This window comes from Mercenaria mercenaria, unplaced genomic scaffold (genome assembly GCF_021730395.1).
Source record: "Mercenaria mercenaria strain notata unplaced genomic scaffold, MADL_Memer_1 contig_5043, whole genome shotgun sequence".
Lineage (NCBI taxonomy): Eukaryota > Metazoa > Mollusca > Bivalvia > Venerida > Veneridae > Mercenaria > Mercenaria mercenaria.
The window spans coordinates 1,683-20,374 of NW_026463324.1; the positions used below are offsets into that span (position 1 = coordinate 1,683).

At 36.0% G+C, this 18,692-nt stretch overlaps 1 protein-coding gene and 2 long non-coding RNA genes across 3 annotated transcripts; 2 read left to right on the forward strand and 1 right to left on the reverse strand.

Moving 5' to 3' along the window:
- Window positions 1–1,510: 1,510 nt before the first annotated feature.
- LOC128554446 (uncharacterized) lies at window positions 1,511–8,766 on the forward strand. Its single transcript, XM_053535729.1, has 3 exons — window positions 1,511–2,511; window positions 5,378–5,573; window positions 8,109–8,766. Exons 1-3 carry the CDS (start codon window positions 2,419–2,421, stop codon window positions 8,264–8,266), a joined length of 447 nt encoding a protein of 148 aa, XP_053391704.1. The 5' UTR covers window positions 1,511–2,418; the 3' UTR covers window positions 8,267–8,766.
- Window positions 6,486–10,623, reverse strand: LOC128554447 (uncharacterized). The gene is made up of 2 exons (XR_008369608.1): window positions 10,556–10,623; window positions 6,486–6,627 (listed from the first exon to the last, which is right to left on the reverse strand). It is a non-coding gene; the product is annotated as an uncharacterized LOC128554447 (long non-coding RNA).
- A 508-nt stretch (window positions 10,624–11,131) lies between these two features.
- On the forward strand, window positions 11,132–18,686 carry LOC128554445 (uncharacterized). Its single transcript, XR_008369607.1, has 6 exons — window positions 11,132–11,214; window positions 12,077–12,173; window positions 13,014–13,075; window positions 13,294–13,370; window positions 13,662–13,770; window positions 16,443–18,686. It is a non-coding gene; the product is annotated as an uncharacterized LOC128554445 (long non-coding RNA).
- The last annotated feature ends 6 nt before the right edge of the window (window positions 18,687–18,692 follow it).

Sequence of the window (18,692 nt, forward strand, 5' to 3'; positions counted from 1 at the left end):
AAAAACTAGGTCAGTAGGTCAAATAATAAAAAAAACCTTGTGACCTCTCTAGAGGCCATACTTTTCATGGGATCTGTATGAAAGTTGGTCTGAATGTTCATCTTGGTGATATCTAGGTCAAGTTTGAAACTGGATCAACTGCGGTCAAAAACTAGGTCAGTAGGTCTAAAATTAGAAAAATCTTTTGACCTCTCTAGAGGCCATATTTTTCAATGTATCTTCATGAAAATTGATCTGAATGTTCACCTTGATGATATCTAGGTTAGTTTTGAAACTGGGTCACGTGCGGTCAAAAACTAGGCCAGTAGGTCTAAAAATAGAAAAACCTTGTGACCTCTCTAGAGGCCATATTTTTCATGAGATCTTCATGAAAATTAGTGAGAATGTTCACCTTGATGATATCAAGGTAAATTTCAAAACAGGGTCACATACCTTCGAAAACTAGGTCAATAGGTCAAATAATAGAAAAACCTTGTGACCTCTCTAGAGACCATATTTTTCAATGGATCTTCATGAAAATTGGACAGAATTTTTATCTTGATAATATCTAGATCAAGTTCAAAACTTGGTCACATGAGCTCAAAAACTAGGTCACTATGTCAAATAGTAGAAAAAACGATGTCATACTCAAAACTGGGTCATGTGGGAAGAGGTGAGCGATTCAGGACCATCATGGTCCTCTTGTTATAAGTTGTTGGTGATCCGTGGTTCGATCTGTGAATCGTCAGCCCCGACTCGCAGATCGGATCGCATCGCCACTTGTCTGACGATCCACAGCCCTATACAACCACTTGCAGAGCAAAGCTGTTGTAAACTATTTTTAGCAGGCAAAATCAAGAGTTAAATCAATTCCAGATTTTAACTCGTCTAAAGTAAAGGTATTGTCCTCCGTTTGTCTGTCTTCAGACATTTTGCTTTTTAACTGGTTTCACAGTAGCTCAACATCCATATTTAGTCTGCTATTTTTTTTTATGCTCTAGAAGGTGGGCCTATTAAAACCCCACTGTCCGTCCGTGTGTCGGTCTAAATTCTTGTCCGGGCTGTAACTCTGCCATCCATAAAGGGATTTTGAAATAACTTGGCATAAATGTTCACCATAATGAGACGACATGTCATGCGCAAGACCTAGACCCCTAGCTACAAGGTCAAGGTCACATTTGATAAAAGTCATTGTGTCTGAAATCATTCTTCCTCCACCTCTGATTCATGTGGGGAAGTTGGCAGTTACTTGCGGAGAACAGGTTTGTACTGGTACATAATCCAGGAACACTGGTTAACTGCCCGCCGTTACAGGACTGAAATACTGTTGAAAAACGGCGTTAAACCCAAAACAAACAAACAAACAAGGTCACACTTGCTGCCGCATTACATCACCCCTCCCCCACTCACACCCCCTTCCCCTGATCTAGAACTGCGGGCGTAAATTTCTCCACTTTGCAGAGCTCTTGTCTCTATTTATAGATGTTTTAAGCAGTCAAAAACTCTAGATATTTATATATGCAAATTTTAATCCAAACATTGTGTGTTATGATATATTGTATATATAGAGCACAATACAGTGTATACGTCATTGACAAATATCACATCAGTAGGTATTACTGCTGTTAAGATATTTATAGTCACTACTTCATCCTCTTGTTTTATTGGGTGTTAATAATCTACTTCTTAATGATTATTTCAATAAATTATTTAACTAGTTATGTTGATTTACCAGTAATTATTTTTTGACTTATATGTTTTTAGTACAATAAAATAGATACTGAGTTCATAAGAGGTCGATTTGAAAAAATATTCATCCCTCGAAATATAAATATACTAGTAGACAGCTACTGACGCCTCTGTTTATATTTTATATATCTTGAGGTGCACATTTTTCATATCACCCACACAGGAATGCAATATTTATATAATATATCATCAGAACTATTCAAGCCACTAAGTTCGAAGTTCCCATATTTTTTGACTGCATTTATTTTGGAATGAATTGCCCAAAAACACTGTAATTATTGAATGCTACTTAAGAGGAAAAGAAAAAAACCTCATTGTTACCAAAAAATACCCATATGTGTTTTGAAGTGTTCACACAAACCTTGAAAAAGTCCTTGAATTTGATGCTAGTCCTTGAAACCTACTTGAAATTTAATTAATAAAACCCTTAAAAAGCGAAATAAAAAATATGCAAACATCTGACATATACAGTAAAAAATTAGAATATAATAATCTCAGTGTCCTTTTCTAGAATGCAGCTAGTGGAAGTCCGAGGGAAAAGTACTAGAAGTCTTAGGAAAGTGTTCGTTTTGCTGACTACAGATATGGTAGCAGTATTTACTCTGTACAAGGATTTATGCAGGAGTTAACCCATCAAACTTGTTCCTGTTTGGAAACACTAGCATTGCAACTCTTGATGGATGTGAAGCAATGCGAATATGTACATCTGCATGTCCTGGACTTGTGAGACCAGATCTTATCAGAACACGCCTCCTGCGCAGATATATGGCAACAACGTGTCAGGTAAGAGACCAAAATAAAACTGAAGAAAAAAAATGTCTAAGGGCAAATTACAATATCTAAGCCAGAAATATGGTGAGGAATTACATTTTCGTACAAGTTTTGCAGTACATAGGGTACTAATCAAAGTGTTGTGTTATTACATAGTGTATATATATTACAATATTGTTTATACATCATTGACAGATATCAGATCATTGTTATACTGCAGTAGAGAAAATTAGGTGTCTTCCAGTAGGGGACTTTGTATTGTATGGCAATATTTCATTCACTTGTTATATTAGTCTCTTCAGGTAGGCAAGAATACGTAAATCTGTCAAGTATTTTGGCTGAATTATGGCCCTTTTTGGACTTGGAAATTGGTCCAGTGTTGGTACAAGTACATGTTTTGTCAAAACTGACATGTGCCCCATGTTTTGTCAAAACTAATTGACATGTGGCTTTGAAACTTTGAACACTTGTTTGTCATCATGATTTCCATCTTCAGGCTGTTTGTCATACGGCTTTGAAACTTCGACCACTTGTTTACCATCATAGTTTACATTTGAAGGCAAGACTACATAACTAGGACAAGGACTCAGTTATGGCCCTTTTTATCCCCAGACGAAGTCTAGAGGATATAGTTTTGGCGTCGTCCGTCTTTCCATCTGTCCGAGCCATATCTAGGATGTAGTTTGGAATATTTGAACAAAACTTCATATACATGTTCACCACTATGGGGAAATGGGGCCTGTCAAGTTTCAGTCAGATTGCCCAAGTAACACCAGAGTTATGGCCCTTAGTAGTTTCTAGTGTTAACTATAATAATGGCAATTTCTGCTCCATAACTTGTGACATATTTGACCTAGAACTATGAAACTTTTAAAATTTAAATTTAGATCACCATAATGTGGAAGTGCACACTCAATTTTGTCAGGATCTCTGTAGTTACTTCAGAGTTATTGCCCTTTAATTGTTTAAAAATCCACATATTTGTACATAAAAAACTAACCAATGGTAGAATTTCATTAAACTTATTTCATTTTTTTCCATGAACATTTATTATTATGCACCCCTTCGAAGAAGGAGGGGTATATTGTTTTGCAGATGTCGGTTGGTTGGTCGGTCTGTATGTAGACCAGTTCGTTTCCGGATGATAACTCAAGAACGCTTGGGCCTAGGACAGGCATGGGATTTTTCAGGACTGGTTCTGATTTCAGGCTTTTGACTGCCAGAATTTCCCTATATAACTCTATTGAAAATGGAGATTTCAGGCTTGAGATTGTAGATTTTCAGGTTTTTGATTTATGACTGAATCCCAGGCCAGCTAGGATCATGAAAGTTGATAGGAAGGTTGGTCATCACTTGCAGATGACCCCTATTGATTTTGAGATCTGTATGTCAAAGGTCAAGGTCACAGTGACCCTGAACAGTTAAACGGTTTCCGGATGATAACTCAAGAATGCTTGGGCCTAGGATCATGAAAGTTGATAGGGAGGTTGGTCATGACCAGCAGATGACCCCTATTGATTTTGAGGTCAGTATATCAAAGATCAAGGTCACAGTGACCCGGAATAGTTAAACGGATTCCGGATGATAACTCAAGATTGCTTGGGCCTAGGATCGTGAAAGTTGATAGGGAGGTTGGTCATGACTAGCAGATGACCCCTATTGATTTTGAGTTCAGTAGGTCAAAGGTCAAGGTCACAGTGACCAGGAACAGTAAAATGGTTTCTGGGCGATAACTCAAGAACACTTGGGCCAAGGATCAGGAAAATTGATAGGGATATTGTTCATGACCAGCAGATTTTGAGGTCATTAGGTCAAAGTTCAAGGTCACATTGGCCAGGAACAGTTAAACGGTTTCTGGACGATAACTTGAGAACGCTTGGGCCAAGGGTCATGAAAGATGATAAAGAGGTTCATCATGACCAGCAGATGACCCCTACTGATTTTGAGGTCAGTAGGTCAAAGGTCAAGGTTACAGTGACCCGGAACATTTAAACCGTTTCCAGACAATAACTTGAGAACGCTTGGGCCTAGGATCATGAAACTTGATAGGGAGGTTGGTCATGACCTGTAGATGACCCCTATAGATTTTGAGGTCAGTAGGCTTAAATAGGTAGGTGGCAGTGAGGTGATGTGCAGAGTAATTGAACCGGCTCTGTAGGTCAAAGGTCAAGGTCACAGTTTGAGGTGACGGGATTGTAGGTCAGAGTTTAAGGTTACAGCGACGTTAAATCTGCCCAATCGGCATCATATTTTCTGTCCAGAGCTAACTTAAAATGTAGTAAAGGTATTGACTTGAAACTTGAAACATAGGCTGGTGGTTATGACACGATGTGCAGACTGCAATATCTACATCACATCCCCCATCCATTTGTTTTACTTTGAATGATTTAAAAATGGTAAAAACCTGTGAAAGCCCGCCCGCTTAGCTCAGTAGGGAGAGCGTTGGTCTACGGATTGCGGGGTCGCGAGTTCGATCCCCGGGCGGGGCGTATGTTCTCCATGACGATTTGATAAAAGACATCGTGTCTGAAATCATTCGTCCTCCACCTCTGATAGTTCATGTGGGAAGTTGGCAGTTACTTGCGGAGAACAGGTTTGTACTGGTACAGAATCCAGGAACACTGGATGGGTTAACTGTCGCCGTTAAATGACTGAAATACTGTTGAAAAACGGCGTTAAACCCAAAACAAACAAACAAAAACCTGTGAAGACAGAAACTGTCTTGATGGTAACGAAATCTTGTTTATACAGACTGTGGCTCTAAATTGGACGTTCTGTGCTTAATAACCGTGTTAGAAAATGTTTATTTTCAAACGTTTGCTAACTATGTTCTATCTCTCTGTTTATACAGGTACTTATTATCTTGTCATTTATGCAGGTAATGGATATGAGTGGAGATGAGCTGAAACTTGTGGCTGACCATATGGGTCATTCTCTGAAAATACATACAAATATTTATAAGACACAAAATTCCATATTGGAAAGAACAAAGGTAGCAAAAGCACTAATTGCTATGGAGAATGGTGAATTAGGGAGATTCAGAGGAAGAATGTTGGAATCCATAGATATTGATGGTAAGACTTTACAGTAGACTGTTGTAATAACCTTGCTGCCTCTTCAAATTCAAATCTACTCTGGTTGAATTTTATGGAGACAAGCAGGATACACTTAAGTGCAGAAAGACAGTTAACCAAATATTCTATCCTTGGACTAATTAAATGTGTTAAGGTCAAAATATATATTATAAACATTGCTTTTTGCAACTAAAGTAATCCATTTGCATTTTACTGTCTATCTATGGATCTGCATTGTAAATTCCTCCACCCGTTTCTTGCTCCTGGGTTAAGCACAGTTGCTTACATATTCCAATAAAAACATTAATCCTTACCTTATAGTTTGACTTGTAATATAAATGTATTTTCTAACCGGGCATTCACATACAAAACAAGTAATGGCTTTTAGACTTAACAAAATTCAGCCAAAAATGACATTTAATTGAAATCAAATGCCTGCAGCCTCTCTTTAAATTTGTTTCTTGCACGAAAGTGAGAATTTAGTGAAAGCCCTTCCACAAGGAATAATTTAGATACAATAATTACAATAAATGCCTGTTAAAAGCCCAAATTTCTACCAAAAACGTTGAAATGCAAACTTTGATAATGTCTAGGTAGTTTGGTTCAGATTTTAAAAACTGTCTTCATACTGTTCTGTACTGAAGTAGAATAGCATTGAGTCAAATAATTTTATACTGGCAGTCAAAGGCAGGCATGTTGAAATGATTGAAAGATCATCACAATTTCTGAAATCAGTTTGAGATGCATTTAAAAAGTAGCCAGCACCTGCTGTGTAAAAGCAGGGTGATTTATAAGGCCAAAATTTTCACAGCAGCTCAAATTTAACAAAATAAAGGGATAGACTTTAAGTGGTAGTATTATACAGAGATATCCTGAAAGTTTTATAACAGTCCATCAATAAAAAAGTCAGAATTGAATTTTTATAACTTTATTGTCCAAAATTGCAAATCTGTATCCTGGATAATTTTCTAAGGTGTGATTGGAATGCTGCCATTTCTGATAACAGGAACTTTTCAGGTTTTTCCTCTGTCTCTGTGTAAAATGTCATGGAAATCTGAAAAATATCATTTAACTGAGTTAAAAATATGCATACAGGGCCTAACAGTTTGTGTTGCACTTATCTCAAGAATGTTTAACCAAGTCATGAAACATAGGTTTGTTATTCCACATATAAAGTTGTGCACCTGTGTATTTGGTTGAAATATCACTCAGCCAGACTGAAGTTATGGCCCGTTTCTAAGTCAAAATATGCATTAAAGGAGTAAATATAAATACACAAATATTACTGACTGCATGTAGGGTTTATATTACCGAGTCTATACTGACTTGTGCTTAAACTTTTTGCTAGTCCTGATTAAGACATTATAACTTAATGCTTGCTGCATGTGGAGAAGTCTACATTGACTTTTGTTTAACCTCTGTTAGTCATGAACAAGACATTTAATTGAACTATACATTTAGTATTACAGACTGCAAGTGTGGTATATATTGTTTTGGGGTGTTTATTGACTTACGTTTGTCAACTTCTTTGAAACATTTATAAAGATTACTGAATGCAAGTGGGGAATATATAGTTATGAGGTCTATACTGAATTTTGCTTGACATATGATATATAAAAGTTACCAATTGTATTGTGGGGTTTATATTGTTACGGGCTCTATATTAACTTGTAAATGTAAAAAATTTCTGACTGCATGAGGGATATATATATAGTTATGAGGTCTATACTGAATTTTGCATGACATATATATATATATAAAAGCTACTGATTGTATTGTGGGGTTTATATTGTTACGGGCTCTATTTTAACTTATAACTGTAAACAAGAAATGTCTTTAAAAAAGACAAACGGCATAGAGGTAATAATGTTTGGCTCATTGATAAAACAAATAATTCAGAATTAAACAGGATGTACAGACAATAAAGATTTGGATATGCTTCTGTGAACACAAGATTCATTTGCAAATAATTTAACTAAGCAGCAAATTTAAATTATCAAAAGATATTCTTTCAGTGATAAGAAGGTCAAAATGATTTGAAGTCCTATGCCGATTCTGAAATAATTTAATAATTTTGTGTTTGGTCAGAATCCCCAATAAGTAACCGACTAGTAACGGGAAGATTTTGGAAAAAATGATATATTAATAAGGGTATCAAATATCTTTAGATTTTATATATTGATATATGATTTGTACGATGAACTTTACATGAAGTACGTATTGGTGTTTCTTTTATGTGCACTTTTTTCCATTTGTAAGAGCATATCTTTAGTACAGACAAAGCTTTTAAAACTGCTGCAGTTTTGGTCCTTGACTTGTGAAAATATGCTGGAAAATTCCTGAAATTATTGAGCCGATAAAGAGTGGGGAATCAATAAATGATAATGAAAATACAACTCTCCTCATACTAAAGATATACACTTGTTCAGACAATAAATTTAAGCTACCAATGTGAATTTTATGAAACATGATAATTCAGATAAGCTTTTTGTAGGACTGTGAATCACCTTATGTGATAGCTCTTACATATTTTAGAATTGCCAACGCCAAGAGAAGAAGAAGAAGAACTCGATTTTATCGAGGCAGAGGAAGTGAATGGGGGAACAGAGGATGATCATCAAGATACGGAACAGGAAGTGGATCAACAGTTACAGCCCAAAGATAAAAGATTATCACAAGGTATTAATTTGTAGCTGCACTTTTTGGAACATTTTGATGTTTCTGTGGACCTTGATGTTCACCTAACTCTGAACCAAACTATTGAGCATGTGGTTTCAAGTAAGGGTCATGCAGTGAGATCAGTTTTCAGATTTCATGTCAGCTCTGTTTCTTGTTGGCACCTGAAAGGATGTTCAGATAACTTGGCACAAATGTTAACAATAATATGACAATGTGTACTTGAAATTTCAAATTATTTTAAACTACAATATGTTCTGTCTGAATGCAAATATACTGCAACTCGAGTGTGTATTGGTCATTTAGGTACTGCACCTCCAAGATCATTCGAACAAGGCTCAGCCTTGACCATTTAGACAGGAGTTAGTCCTACTTCACTAAGGTTTCACATTGGCTTTTAACATGATCATATAGATATTAGCTTCAAAGTTGTAGCTCACAAGTCATATTTACCATTTTGACACTTGTGAGCTACAACGCGGCCCCATATGAAAGCTAACCAATTTCCGTGCCAGAAATTTGCCATGCTCGCATTTCATTTTCCCCATGTTATGGAATGCTGCCGTTGATTTTCAGGTTGGCCCAGGTATAATTTTTCAATCTGTCATATTATTAGCATTACAAATCAACACTTTAATAAATAATACCAGAAAATTTCAAAGCGGTCCAAGTCTTTTGGAAACTGCCACCATTTTGGTTAGTTGTTTCCACACATGACTATTTCAACATAACAATGTGCTTGTTTCGCACAGAAAAGCTATTGCCGCTTTTACAAGAAATCAGACATAAATTATCTGAAACCAAAATAACACATTAAATTTCACAAATAAATGAATTGATTAAAACCATATTTTTCATGGGATCTGTATGAAAGTTGGTCTGAATGTTCATCTTGATGATATCTAGGTCAAGTTCGAAACTGGGTCAACTGTAGTCAAAAACTAGTTCAGTAGGTCTAAAAATAGAAAAACCTTGTGACCTCTCTAGAGGCCATAATTTTGAATGGATCTTCATGAAAATTAGTCAGAATGTTCATCTTGATGATATCTAGGTCAAGTTTAAAACTGGGTCAACTGCAGTCAAAAACTAGGTCAGTAGGTGTAAAAATAGAAAAACCTTGTGACCTCTCTAGAGGCCATACTTTTGAATGGATCTTCATGAAAATTGGTCAGAATGTTCACCTTTATGATATCTAGGTCAAATTTGAAACTGGGTCATGTGCGGTCAATAACTAGGTCAGTAGGTCAAATAATAAAAAACCTTGTGACCTCTCTATAGGCCATATTTTTCAATGGATCTTCATGAAAATTGGTCAGAATTTTTATCTTGATGATATCTAGGTCAGATTCAAAACTGGGTCACATGAGCTCAAAAACTAGGTCACTATGTCAAATAATAGAAAAAATGATGTCATACTCAGTTCAAAACTGGGTCATGTGGGGACAGGTGAGCGATTCAGGACCATCATGGTCCTCTTGTTTGCATTTAGGGGCCACCTCTAGAACTAAAAAAAGAAAAACGTTTAAACATCACATTCTGCATGATGGGTCTTCACCAAACTTGGCTTGTAGCATCCTTGGTTGGTTCACTCTGTTCAGATGAATTTGCTTGATTGCATCTTCTCATGGACCACTGTTTGGATCTTCACAAAACTTGGTCCATATCCTATTATGGATTCTCTTAATTAAATGGTTCCGCTTCATTGTATTTAGGAGCTGCCGGAGCTTTGAACGTGTTTTTCTTGTGCAGTGCTTGATGGATCTTCAATAAACTTGGTCTGTAGTTCTAAAATGGTCCCTGTCAAATTTGTACAAATGGTTCAACTTGACTCGTTTAAGGGCCGCCAGAGGTAAAAATGGAAAAGCATATCTTCTTCTCATGAACAGTTGGATGAGTCTTCATCAATCTTGGTCTGTAGCATCTTTGAATTGTCCCCTCTTTATATTAAAATGGTTATTGTTGCCTGCATTTAGGGGCCAATAGAGATAAAAATAGAAAAACCTTCAAACATCATGAGGTGCTTGATGGATCTTTAACAAACTTGCTTTGTAGTATCTTTAGATAGTCCACTCTGTAGTATATAAATACAGATGTTTCCACTTGACTTCATTTATGGGCTGCCACAACTAAATATAGAGAAACCTTTAAACATCTTGTCATGAATGGCTTGATAGATCTTTACCAAACTTGGACTATATCGTCCTTTAAAATAGTACCATATGACTGCATTTAGGGGCTACCAGAGCTACAAATAGAAAAGAATCTTTAAAGAACTTATTTTTGTGAACAACTTAATGAATATTTACCAAACTTGGTCTTAAGAGCCTTTGATTGTCCTTAATCTGCTCTGCAATAATTAGGGGTTGCCAGAGCTGAAAGTAGAAAAATAATTCTGCCTAATATCTGCAGTTTCCAATGAGATACAAATGAAAAGGCGTACGTAGGATTTATATAGGCAGATGGCCCCCGATTTTATAAAAATAAAAAAGTGTTCCCGAGTGTGAAAAAACGCTTGTTTTCATTAAAAAAATATTTAAGCTGCAGAAATGTGCCATTTTTAGTATTCTGGTATTGGAAGTATTAACATAAAGTGTACCTAAACTACCGCGGGAGTAGGTATTTTGCGTAAAAAATGCCGATTTCGGTCACTTCATACTGAAAGTTCGCATGATAGCAACCCTTGCTTTGATTAATGTTATATATCAGTGTTTAGAAATACTATTTTCAAACAATATTATCCTAGCTATAAATCAAAGCAAGGGTTGCTATTCAACGAATTTCTTAAAAAATGCCCTAGAACGGACGTTAAAATTGACGGATAGCAAGAGTTACTGTTCGTTAGGTTGCTATGCGTCGCGAAGTTAATTATCTCCCTTGCGAGTAAGCGATCACAAGCGTCTACATGCAAAGACGGTGTTCTTCTAGGATTTCACAGCTGTTCACTCAGAAAAATGGTTTATGTTGTGTAAGTGAAGAAAATTTTTATTTCTGTTGATTGTACTTTACATTAACTGTATCGCCCTTGCATACAAACTTAGATATTATTCACGTAGTGATAGATTAATCATAAATAGGGCAGCTGGAAACCCCACCCGGTGCTACAACCACCACTTTTTTGTTGGTCTTGTTTACAAGACCAAAATTATGTTTTTGAACTCTTACAAATCAATTATGTTTTGAACGTAAAATTTACTGATAAAATTTTATTGTTTATTAAATGTCATGTCCTAGATTTTGACACCTAGGTCATAGCATAGGCAAACAATTTTTTTTAGCAGAAGTGTAAGCATGTCCTAGAATGCTAGATATGTATTTGATTTATTTTAATATGACATTTATCTATTACAAAGAAAGATTTCCCTAAATTATTTAGAGAGTTTATGCAGTTATTCAGTAAAAAAAAATGAAAATAAAATTTTAGCCCTATTCAAATGTCAGTGGTCTAAAAAAGTTCTACCTAGCTGGTTCCGGCTGCCTAGATTAAAGGTCTACATAGCCGGCTCTATAAATATAGATGTCATATATGTACATGTTAGCCAAAGTAACCGTCTCTTTAATAAACTGTATTAGTTTATACTAATTTGTTATTAGCTCGATTATTAAAGTTTTGAAAGTGTGTTCATTGATGAACAAAAACAGATACTCAAGCAGAAACTCAGTATCATAGGTAGTTAAAGTTGTTTGCTCAGTGTACTTGTTTTTTGTTTATCACGTACACATTATTATGCAAATAGAAATGATATAAATGTGACTGTCATTTATAATTGTTTGAATGTTTGAAGTAAATCCTCATTAATAGACAGTATATGTGTGTATATTTTTCTTAGGTGTAATATTTTGGGAAGAGGCTAGCTTATGTTCCAGCAACAGGATATCATATATAGATAATAGAACCAGAGATACCTGAGATTGCTGCTGGTTGAGGTAAGCATCAGTATATATATATAATACTGTACATTGTCATTGCACAGAGTATATCCTGAACAACTCATGACAATACCAAAACTTAAGTCAATGCTAACAACATACTTAGGAATAAGCCCTTGTAATTTTTTTAATCCAATAGAGGTACCTTTGAAGTGAAACATTTTGTGTAAAATAAGTTGTAATTAGACTCCAGAGAGGAACATTTCACTTTACATATATACCATTGAATAAAGATTATGCATATATACAATAGGTTTTCTCAGTATACATAATACAGACTCTTAAAGGCTCATAATGCTGCTCAACCCGGGGCTATAGGGCGTGGACGGTAGCATGCATTTCCACTTCCGTCCATGAACAGGCTCAATCAAACCGAGCCTGCAGCATTTTCGTTTTTGACGTCTTGTGCGACCTGTGAAGATTCTACTTTTCTCTGTCTTATTATAAATTGCGATAGTCACAATTTTGTGTTGTGAAATATATATATATATATTATTTTCTTTTAAATCTTACTTTATGTAATATTTTTCTCAGATATTTGTACAAGATTCAAATGTTAATGAATTTATTAGAAAGCACAATTGGATTGATTGCATTCCATTTTCTCCAATATGGTTCTTCACTTTCCTTGGGTTTTCACAAGGCCTGAAAACCCAAGAGTCCCAGGACTGTCTCTTAATTGTATAAGTTTATATACATGTAGATGAAAGATAGTGCTTTTCTAAGCATGTTATCATGCATAATATCAGCCTGGACATCTGTAATTAACATGTTTCTTTTAAGAAGTAACTGATTGTTAAGTAGAAACATATAATTTACTGACCAATATGTTTTTAGGTGAGCTGTAGGAGTTGGAGGTTGACATATATCTTACAGTATAATATGCAGTTGATATCAAAGTAAGTGATTTACTTTACCTACAATCTTGTATTAAAATTTGTTTAGCCCACTTCAACCAGAGTATGATACTGTGCTCTTGAAGTTAATAGTAAATGTACAGCTTGTGTATTGCTGATATGAAAGGACAGTTTTCTGTTGTGAACTTCTTTTTTTATGATTGTTAAGTAGAAAAACATAATTTACTGACTTTTGTTACTGAACCAGTATGTTTTTTTAGGTGAGCTATGGAAGGCGGTGGAGGTTGACATTTGTCTAACAATATAATACCAGATTAATATTACAGATGATATCAAAGTAAGTGATTTACTTTACCTACAATTTTGTGTTAAAATGTGTTTAGCCCACTTCAGACAGAGTAGGATAATGTGCTCTTGAAATTAATAGTAAATGTACAATATGTGTATTGCTGATATGAAAGGACAGACCTTATCGCTAATATTTTAGATCTTCCAGCATTAACTTTCTGTCTACTGTCTGTTTACAAATCATGTTTATTCTACAGAATTACTTATTTATAAAGCAGAATGGAATTGAACATTGGACTTTGTTGATGTCAGTTACTTAACCAACATATGTTTGTTTCAGGTGAACTAGTGATGGAGGTCCAGATTGTCTATTGTATAAAGATTCTGTTACAGTTAAAGGTTGACGTCTTTAACAGATTAATCTGTTACATCTGAAGTGTGATACCAGAGTAAGTGATATACTTTTCCCGTTCCGGTTAACTGTGTTGAAATACATACATTTTGTTTGCCGACCTAAGTCAGAGTCCCAAACTATGCTGATGAAATGAATACCAATTCGAAAGATTTTAATTATTTTTCATGTCCAGTATTAAAGTTCTGTGTATATTTCCATGATAAAAACCGATCATATTGAGCAAACAACATTAACTACCTATAAAACTGAGCTTGATTTTCAGTTTTGTCCATCAATCAACAATTAAAAAAAAAAACAGTGTTAAACAACCGTTGAATATTCTTTTCGAGGTGTACTGTTATTATGCCCCCCTTCAAAGAAGGAGGGGTACTGGATATTGTTTTGCAGATGTCTGTCTTGGACCAATCCGTTACCAGATAATAACTCAAGAACACTTGGGCCTATGATCATGAAAGTAAGTAGAGAGGTTGGTCATAACCAGCTGATAATCGCTATTGATTTTGAGGTCAGTATGGTAAAGGTCAAGGTCACAGTGACCCAGAACAGTTCAACGGTTTCCGGATGATAACTTAAGAACACTTGGGCCTAGGATCACGAAAACTGATAGAGAGGTTGGTCATGACCAGCAAATGACCCCTATTGATTTTGAAGTCAATAAGTCAAAGGTCGTTGTCACAGAGACCAGGAACAGTTAAAAAGTGTCCAGATTATAACTCGAGAATACTTGGGCCTAGGATCATGAAAGTTAATAGAAAGGTAGGTCATGACCAGCAAATGACCCCTATTGATTTTGAGGTTAGTAGGTCAAAGATCAATATCACAATGACCTGGAACAGTTAAACATGAAAGTTGATAGGGAGGTTGGTCATAATAATCAAATGACACCTATTGATGTTGAGGTCAGTAGATCACAGTGACTCAGAACAGTTAAACAGTTTCTGATGATAACTCAAGAACGCCAAGGATCATGAAATTTGAACGGGAGGTTAATCATGACCAGCAGATGGTCCTTATTGATTTTTAGGTTAGTAGGTCAAAGGTCAATGTCACAGTGGTCCGAAACAGTTAAATGGTTTCCAGATGATAACTCAAGACCGCTTGGGTCAAAGATCATGAAAGTTGATAGGGAGGATGATCATGATCAGCAGATGACCCTTATTATTTTGTTTTGCAGATGTTGGTTGGTCGGTTTGTAGGTATGTAGACCAATTGGTTTCCCGATGATTACTCAAGAACGCTTGATCGTAGGATCATGCAAGTTTATAGGGAGGTTGGTCATGACCAGCAGATTGATTTTGAAGTCAGTCAAAGGTCAAGGTCACAGTCACTTAGAACAGTTAAACGGTTTCCGGATGATAACTCAAGAACCCTTGGGCCTAGAATCATGAAAGTTGATGGGGAGGTTGATCATTACCAGCAAATGACCCCTATTGGTTTTGAAGTCAATAGGTCAAAGGTGAAGGTCACTGTGACCCGGAACAGTTAACAGTTTCCGGATGGTAACTCAATAACGCTTGCGCCTAGGATCATGGAACTTCATAGGGAGGTTGGACATGAACAGCAGATGACCCCTATTGATTTTAGGTCAGTAGGTCAAAGGTCAAGGTAACAGCAACCGAAGCAGTTAACGATTTTCAAATGATAACTCAAGAATGCTTAGGTCTAGGATCATGAAAGTTGAAATGGAGGTTGGTCATGACTGGTAGATGACCCCTTTGAGTTTTAGGTCAGAGGTCAAGGTCAAATTGACCTGGAACAATTAAACCGTTTCCGGACAATAACTTGAGAATGCTTGGGCCTAGAATCACGAAACTTGATAGGGAGGACCAGCAGATGACCCCTATTGATTTTGAGATCAGTAGGTCAAAGGTCAAGGTCAGAGTGACCTAAAACAGTTAAACTGTCTCAGGACAATAACTTGAGAATGCTTTGGCCTAGGTTCAAGAAACTTAATAGAGAAGTTGATCATGACCGGCAGATAACCCCTCATTGATTTTGAGGTCAGTATGTCAAAGGTCAAGGTCACATTAACCCAGAACAGTAGAACTTTTGTGTACAGTGACCAAATACTTTTTGTACCTTGTGCAATTACTGAATGCATCAAGTGGTGGGGGGTGAGCATTTCGTGTTCTACGAGCTCTTGCAAATTATTGACGTTGTTCAACGTTACAACAGTAACGGAATATCATCTGTAGAAAAAAGAATAATTGCTCTGCACATTGACAATAGCAGCTTTAAGTCTGGAACAGTTATGTAAGTCTAGGTGTGTTTTTTACGCAATAAAACAATAATGTTTTTCTTGAAAGCATATATAAATGCAGTAGCATTTCATTGACCTTTTTGTGCCATATCTTTCCGATCAAAATATGCCTTGCAAAGTTAGTTCCCCACAACAAAAGAAAGTTCTTCAAACAGTGCCTATACTGACTGTTGAGATCTTGTTGACTCCTATGCAAAAGCAATCTTAATGCTGCAGCACCGAAAAAAATACTGTTTTGAAGGCAAAATAAGCTTTAATATTGGAATTTGTCCACCGTAGCCAAATCACAGAAGCTCCAAATATACCATTGAATAGTAACTGTACAGCTTCTGTGTGTAGGACACATACAGTTTACAATAGCTTCAAATGATACTTGGTATCACTAAGAAAATATTGTTTTTTAAAGTCTGTTAAATAGTTTGTCAACAATCACATTCATCTTGCAGGATGAGTACTACAGCAAGTTCCATTTGACTGGAGCAGATGCCTAATTGTATTTATTGGACGTGTGGATTTGTTTTGTCCTAAATCATCAACACTGATTGAACATGTGCATATTTTCTGGGCTCCATGTACATCTTACTAAGATCTGGGAGAATTATGAAGACAGTTGGAGACTGGAAAATAATAGAATAATTGTTGAAAATGCAATGCTGTGCGTGAAAGTTAATTTGGGGATACGTCATTGTTGTCCATTTATTATATACACAGCATTAATTGCTGTTGTTAATGAACATTACTAATATAAAGGTTAACTGTCATTTTTCAGTTGTGACCTTATTAAAGTATTCTAGAATTTTTCTACATGAGTAAAATGATATAAATAGAGGATATTTGTTTGTTTCAGTGAAATATCAATTTTATTTCACAAGTGAGCATCAAAAACTGATATTTTTACGAGTGGCGTAGCCACGAGTGAAAATGACTTTTTTTGGTGCTCACGAGTGAAATAAAATTGATATTTCACTGAAACAAACAAATTTTCTTTTTATTTCATGTGTAAAACTCTATTTTTGTTGCGTTATTTATAAAAATGTCGAAAATCGTGGGAAAGATCAACAGAAAGCATAACACAAATGACGTCATTTTATCGACGTCATCGTCATTATGGTCCCCGGTATTCATTACGCCCGGTATACAATTTGACTTCAGTTGCGACGGAGGACTGGAACAAGTTCGGCAAAAACAGTGAAAATAAAAATGATAATCTACTGTTTCAAAACTGTGGATTATCACTTTTATTTCACTGAGAAAACTCTGTAATTCACTATAAAACATAAAATAAATTGATAATAATAACCATTCCAGTACAGAAGAACCCAAGTATAAATGGTATTTCTCACATGAATCGATTTTGTTGTTTTTTTCTCAACAGGTTTACCAAACACTCGAAAAGATCATATTTTGAGGTACATTTGAAAGTTTAAGAGTCTCCTTTCATATTGACTAACATAAAAAAGTTTGAAAAAACTTAAATATTAGCATATTTATCAGTTCGCATGAACTTTGTTCACAGAGAGCTTGTGGTATATTTGGATGATCCGGTGTTAGTAGCTCTGCATCAGTACTTTTACTTAATCATCTCCTCTGAAACTACTGGTCATAAATACATCAAACTTAGACTGTGGTATTATGACATACATCTCTCAAGATTGTTTTAATAACTCCTGAAAGGCTTGACAGATTTAAATAAATTTTGGTACACAGGTGTAACATTGGAAAAAACAGGTCAAATTGACTTTGAGGTTAGTAGGTCAAAGGTCAAGATCACAGTGACCATGAACAGTTAAAAGGTTTCCTGTTGATGACTTGAGAACCCTTTGGCCTAGGATCATAACTTTTGGTACACAGGTTTAACACCATGAAATAAAGTCAAGTTTTACTTTGAGATCAGCAGGTCAAAGGTCAGGGTCACAATGATCCTGGACAGTTTAACGGTTTCAAGAGGATAACTTGAGAATGTTTGAGCCTAAGATCATAAATTATGGTACACAGGTGTAACATCATGAAATACAGGTCAAGTTAAACTTTGAGGCCGGTACGTCAAAGGTCAAGGTAACAGTGACACGGAACAATTAAACGGTTTCCATATGTTAACTTGAGAACACTTGAGCCTAGGATCATAGTATTTAGTACACAGGTGTAACATGATAAGATACAGGTCATGTTCAGCATTGAGGTCAGTAGGTCAAAGATCAAGGTGACAATGACCTGAAACAGTTAAACGTTTATGGATGTTGACTTAAGAATGCTTGGGCCAAGGATCATGCAAATTGATAGGTAGATTGGTCATGACCAGCAGACGACCCCCAATGATTTTAAGGTCAGTATGTCACAGGTCAAGGTCACAGTGACCCGGAACATTTAAACAGTCTTTAGACATTGACTTCAGAACACTTGAGCCTAGCATCATAGTATTTAGTACACAGGTGTAACATGATAAGATACAGGTCATGTTCAACACTGAGGTCAGTAGGTCAAAGATCAAGGTCACAATGACCCGAAACAGTTAAAACGGTTTCTGGATGAGAACGCTTGGGCCTAGGATCATGCAAATTGATAGGTAGAGATTGGTCATGACCAGCAGATGACCGCCAATGATTTTGAGGTCAGTAGGTCACAGGTCAAGGTCACAGTGACCCAGAACATTTAAACAGTCTTCAGACATTGACTTCAGAATTCTTGGGCCTAAGATC